Below are 6,000 nucleotides of genomic sequence, written 5' to 3' on the forward strand. Positions count from 1 at the left end.
GATTCTACCTCTCAAGTAAGCCCTCCCTGTAGAGGTGTCAAAAGAATGAAACTCGTGGAGGCACATGAACCAACTATGTGCTCAGAGTCATCACAAATCCCTGAGGAGAGTCCAAGTGGGTCTGCTGGTGTCATGTATGAGCCTGATTCTTCCAATAGTGTACTGGAAATGTGGGGATGAGCAGCACAAGTCAGCATGCTGATGTAGACATTGAGGATGCTTCTGTGGAAGTGTACCAAGAAGAGGAGTATATTTGTGTAGCTGCCACTGATCAGGATGTTAGCGATGAGGATGTTGGTGATGAGGGTGTTGGTGATGAAGGTGTTGGTGATGAGGGTGTTGGTGAGGATATTGTTTGTATCACTCAGACACCAGTGGAAACAGTTGTTGCCCATGAAATTAAAAAGCACATTGTCATGCCTGGTCAAAAGACCAAGAAATCCACCTCTTGTGTGTGGAATTATTTGTACCTGGATCCGGACAACAACTGTCAAGCTATATGTACCATTTGTAAAGCTGTAGTAAGTAGAGGTAGGGACCTTCGCCATCAGGGAACCTCCTCCCTGTTTCGTCCCTTGCAGTGTAATCATCAAAAGCTTTTGAGAAAATGTTTCCTTTGTTAGAACCACCAAGCGCCTGCAATCTACACCATCAACACCCTTATCATCAGCATCCTCAATCATTTTCGGAAGTAGTCCTGCATCCGAATTAACTGGCGTGACTGACCTCTCTCTTATCCATGCTTCCTCAGAAGCATCCTTGAGTGATACACCTTCTGCTACTGCTACGGCTGCTGTTGTAAGTGGATCTGCATCTCGGAAGGGGACCAGGAGTAAATCTTGTACTAATGTAACAAAGCAATTGACTGTTAAACAGTCTTTGAAAGGGGGACCAAATATCACAGCAGTCACCCTATTGCTCAAAGGAACAAAATAACAGCTATGTTGGTAGTAGATGTGCGTCCAGTATCAACTGTTCATGCACTGGGTTTTAAACATTTAGTTGAGGAGCTGTGTCCCCGCTACCAAATACCATCTAGGTTCCACTTTACTAGAAAAGCAATTCCTGATTTGTACAAGGACATTACAAAAAACCTAAATAGTGTCCTCCAAAATGCTGTTGTGCCAACTGTCCACTTAACCACAGATATGTAGACAAGCGATACAGGACAAATGAAAGACTACATGACTGTGACAGTCCACTGGGTTTTTATTGCCTACAGCAGCAGCAGCAGCAGCATTGTCATGCCAAAAATTGCAGCTCATTCAGAGACAGGATACTCTGTGTATTACTGGTTTCACTAAGAGGCATACCACTGACAACCTCTTAGGGAAGCTCAGGGAGATTATTGCAAAATGGCTTACTCCGCTTGAACTCTCCTCAGGATTTGTGATTGCGGACAATGCCAGCAATATTGTGAGAGCATTGCAGTTGGGTGAATTCCAACACATTCCCTGTTTTGCTCACACAATAAACCTAGTGGTCCATAATATTTTAAAGAGCGACAGGGGACTGCAGGAGATGCTCTCTGTAGCCAGAAAAATTTCAGGGCATTTTCGACATTCAGCAAGTACGTGTCGTAGATTGCAGCAACTGCAAGTGATGTTGAATTTGCCCTGCCATCAGCTGAAGCAAGAGGTAGTAACCAGATGGAACTTTACCCTTTATATGCTTCAGTGGATGGAGGAACAGCAAAAGGCCATCAATGCACCTGAGTCAAGCGCAGTGGAGAATGATTTCAGTGCTGTGTAAGGTTCTTAAACCTTTTGAAGTTGCCACACGTGAAGTCAGTTCAGACACTGCCAGCTTGAGCCAGGTCATTCCCCTTATTAGACTCTTGGAACAGCAGCTGCAGAAACTGAAGGAGGAGCTGAAGCAGAAGGAATCCGTTAGGCATGTCGGACTTGTGGATCAAGCCCTTAGTTCTCTTCGCCACGATCCAAGGGTCGTCAATCTCTTGAAATCAAATCACTAGAAGTTGGAGACCATACTTGACCCTAGGTTTAAGTCCTACATTGTATCTTTTTTTCTGACAGACGGAAATCTAAAGACATGCAAAGAGCTGTTGCTAAACATATTGTCAGCTCAAACGGCACGTGACACTGCAAAATCTCCTCCTTCAGTTTCTACTGCTAGCAAAAAAGTTTTATTTCCTAAGGGAGCCACTGCTGGTGATGCAGATCTTTCTGGCAATGTATATGACATCTGGTCAGGCCTAAAATAACTGCCTATAGTGACTCCATCTGATACGGTCACATTGAAAGAATGGTGGATGATCATTTTAGTGATACCACCCAAGTAGGCATGTCAGATAGTTCTTTTGCCTACTGGCAGAAAAAAAAAAAATTTGGAGGCCCTTGCTCAAACTGGCTTTACTTTACTTAGGTTGTCCACCCTCCAGTGTGTACTCTGAAAGAATTTTCAGCACAGCCGGGAACCTTGTCAGCGATCGCCATAGAAGGCTATTACCACAAAATGTGGAGAAGATGATGTTCCTAAAAATGAACTACAAATTCCTCCAGGAAGATCTTTGTCTGCAATTACGTCCACAAAATACAGAGGCGTCTGTAATGATGGATTCCAGCGGGGACAAATTAATATTGTGTGAAGAGGATGTACACTCAGATGGGGGAGAGGAATCGGAGGATGAGGATGACATCTTTCCACTGTAGAGCCAGTTTGTGCAGGGAAAGATCATTGCCAGAGCCAGTTTGTGCAGAGAGATCATCGCCAGCTTGTTTTGTGGGGGCCCAAACAAAGCAATAATTTCAGCCACAGTCATGTGGCAGTCCCTGAGGCTGAAATTATTGGTTTGTTAAAGTGTGCATGTCCTGTTTATACAACGTAAGGGTGGGCGGGAGGGCCCAAGGACACCTCTTTTATTTGAATTGTATCAATGGGGCTGTATGAATGGGATCGGATGCCGTTTGGATTGACAAATGCGCCAGCAACATTCCAGAGAGTCATGGAGCATTGTCTCAGAGACAAGAATTTTGACATTGTGCTTTTATATCTGGATGATATAATAGTGTTTTCACCAACTTACCATGAACATTTGGAGCATTTAGATGAAGTCTTCACTCGCCTGGCTGAATACGGCCTTAAAGTAAAACCGTTGAAATGTTATCTTCTAAAGACACAAGTCAAGTACTTAGGACATGTCGGAGGAACGGAGGGGGTATTGCCTGACCCTGAGAAAACAGTTGCCATTCAGGAATGGCCAGTGCCAAAAACTCTGACCGACGTCCGCAGATTTCTGGGTTTCGTTGGCTTATCAGAAGTTTGAAGAAAACCGAGCGTAATGACGCCAATTATAGCGCCTTCAAATTGGAATTCCTTTCATTGGTGTGGGCCGTCACTGAAAGATTAAAAAATTATTTGATGGGTCACTCCTTCATTGCATATACGGACAATAATCCCTTGGCGCATTTGTCCACTGCTCAATTAGGCGCCATAGAACAGAGATGGGCTTCAAGATTGACGAACTTTGACTTCACTATCAAATATTGGAGTGGAAAAAAATGTGAACGCCGACGCTTTATCTAGATTACCTTGCCCCTCAGAGTCTGAAAGTGAGAAGGAGATGAGTGGGAGGAAGTGGAGATGCCTCTTTTCCATTCCGCCTTTACCAAAAAGACTGTCGTGGTTAAATCGCAGCAACAAACGAATTTCAAGGATTCATCATACGACGATCAAGACTTTTCCAGTAAGTGGAAACAAATTCAAATAAAAATTCCGTTGCTATCAAGACTAAAAGATCTTCTGTGGAAAGATAAGAATCTCAATAAGGAACAACGTGATCTAGAGGAACCAGAACTCATTAAGTTGTTCAGGCAATGGCAAAAGTTGAGAATTCAGAAAGGGCTTTTGATACGATGTGAAATAAAAACCCAAACTCATTGCCCTATGACACAGATCGCTATTCCCCGGGGAAGGCAAGATGAACTTCTGCATATGTACCATGATTGCTCAGGACATTTTGGTGTCCAAAGAACCGAAGTCCTACTGCGACGGCATTTTTACTGAATTGGCATGAAAGCTGATGTTGAAAGTTGGTGTGCCCATTGTCCAAATTGTGCTATAAGGAATCAACCCAATAATCAGCAAAAGGCTCCATTGCATTCTATTGTGACAACGAAACCTTTAGAATTATTAACCATTGACCATCTCAAACTTGAGACTTGTAATTCTGGATATCAGTATGCTATCACTATGGTCGACCACATCTCCAAATTTGTGGTAGCTCTGCCTGTGAAAGAAGTTCCTGCTAAGGTGACCACTGAAATAGTATGGCAAGCTTTCATGCTATCCCTCTGCTGGAGAGAAATCAATGGCCAACATTGTTACCTGAGATTACGTTTCTTTACAACCACTCTCAACATAGCTTGACAGGGTATACCCCTTTTTACTTATTGTTTAGACAAAAAGGAAAACTTCCAGCTGACTTGCAACTGGGAATCCCATCTGACATAATGGAAGAAGATCCTTTTCAAAGCACTTGGGTTCAGGAACACAAAAAGAGACTTGAAACGGCTTATCAGCTAGTACGTGAGAACCAGGAACATGTTCAACCAAAACAGTCAAAGTATTTCAATGAATCGGCTAAACTGACCCATTAAGAGTTGGCGATATGGTATGGAGAAAAATAAACCATCGTCTTAGCAAACTTGACTCTTTCTGGGAACGTACACCGTATCAAATTGTACCACAACCCAATGTCAACACTTTTAAAATCATCAAAATGGGTGAGAAAACAGGTGGATTCTGGATTGTTAACAGAAGTCAATTAAAGAAATGTAAAGCTTCACCTAATAACTATAAATACTTACGTAATGGTACTTGTTTATTTATATAAAAGAATACATTGAAATATTTTAATATGTGTGATGACACACAAATGTTCAGAGGGGGTATGTGTGACATCCTCTGACCTTATAATGGAAATATATATATCTCTGTAACTAGTTACTAAAAACATCAGGAAAATGTATTTATTTATTAAATTAATATCTTAGACTTCATTACCAAACATTGGTTATTGTATATTCATTCCTTTGGAAGAGACTGCCTATACGCTAGCTGTCCTCACAGAGGAAATACAAGAATGGGTTAATATAATCTACGGTAAAAGTAATAACAGGACACTTCTCCTAGAAAAGGGGAGAAATATGGATAAGCAAGCACCCCTCAAAGCAAGGAAAGTAGACTAGTTTTGACAGTCTGTTCAGTGGCAGAAACTTATAGACTATACCATTCTCCCTGCACTGGAGGGAGAAGCTTTTTCCAGACTTGGTGAATAGCCAGGCAATGACTAATAAAGTTTAGGGGCTCGCGACCAGCATGAGACTCTGTTTGCCCGCTCAACCAGAGGGGTTATAAGGGGGCAGAGGAAGCAGAGCGTTGGTTCCCTGAGGAGATCTCTGAGAGGACAGAGCGTGCAGAAGGGTGCGTGCTGAGGTGACTGTCAGCACGGCGCTGTATTGCTGGTTACCAGAGGTCGGGGAAGTGAGGTAGAGCGGCACAATCTCACAGCAGAGCTGAGAAGAAATTATACTTACCGGGGCTGCCGAGAGTGAGGCGAGAATCCTGCTGTCGGCAGTGACTGTGTCCGGTGGGGCGTGCTGGTCCCGTCATCTTAGAGGTGTGTCCTGGCTGGGCGGCTCTCTGAAAGCATCGCAGGTGGGGACTGTCTGACAGTGAAGTGGGAGGTGGTGAGTGTTGGTCCTACCCCCAAAGAAGTTAGCACATCCGCAGTACAGGCTACATAAAAGCTCTAGCACGCCCAGGGATTCACATAGGAGTTCAGAGAGAGCTAACTTATCACCAATATTAAGAAGCTGTAAAAGAAATAAAGTTTATACAGGCAGAGGTAAATCAAATTCTGCCCAGCAGATCCCACACTGTTAAAAGATTAGTGGAGTGGACTTTATTACAGCCTGCAGAGAAATGACAGTACACATATACAGCAATCCTGTGGAAAATACAAACTCTGTAGTCTAC

At 43.2% G+C, this 6,000-nt stretch overlaps 1 protein-coding gene across 1 annotated transcript in view; it reads right to left on the reverse strand.

Annotated features, from left to right (window-relative positions):
• The window catches only part of LOC146008595 (proton channel OTOP2-like), a 60,457-nt gene extending 54,775 nt beyond the window's left edge, over positions 1–5,682 (reverse strand). The window contains exon 1 of the mRNA XM_083148053.1: positions 5,559–5,682. Within this exon, the coding sequence (XP_083004179.1) occupies positions 5,559–5,634 (76 nt within the window). The 5' untranslated portion in view covers positions 5,635–5,682. The remainder of the gene's footprint in view (positions 1–5,558) is intronic.
• Between the last annotated feature and the right edge of the window lie 318 nt (positions 5,683–6,000).

Source organism: Crinia signifera, chromosome 6 (genome assembly GCF_055691185.1).
Source record: "Crinia signifera chromosome 6, ASM5569118v1, whole genome shotgun sequence".
NCBI lineage: Eukaryota > Metazoa > Chordata > Amphibia > Anura > Myobatrachidae > Crinia > Crinia signifera.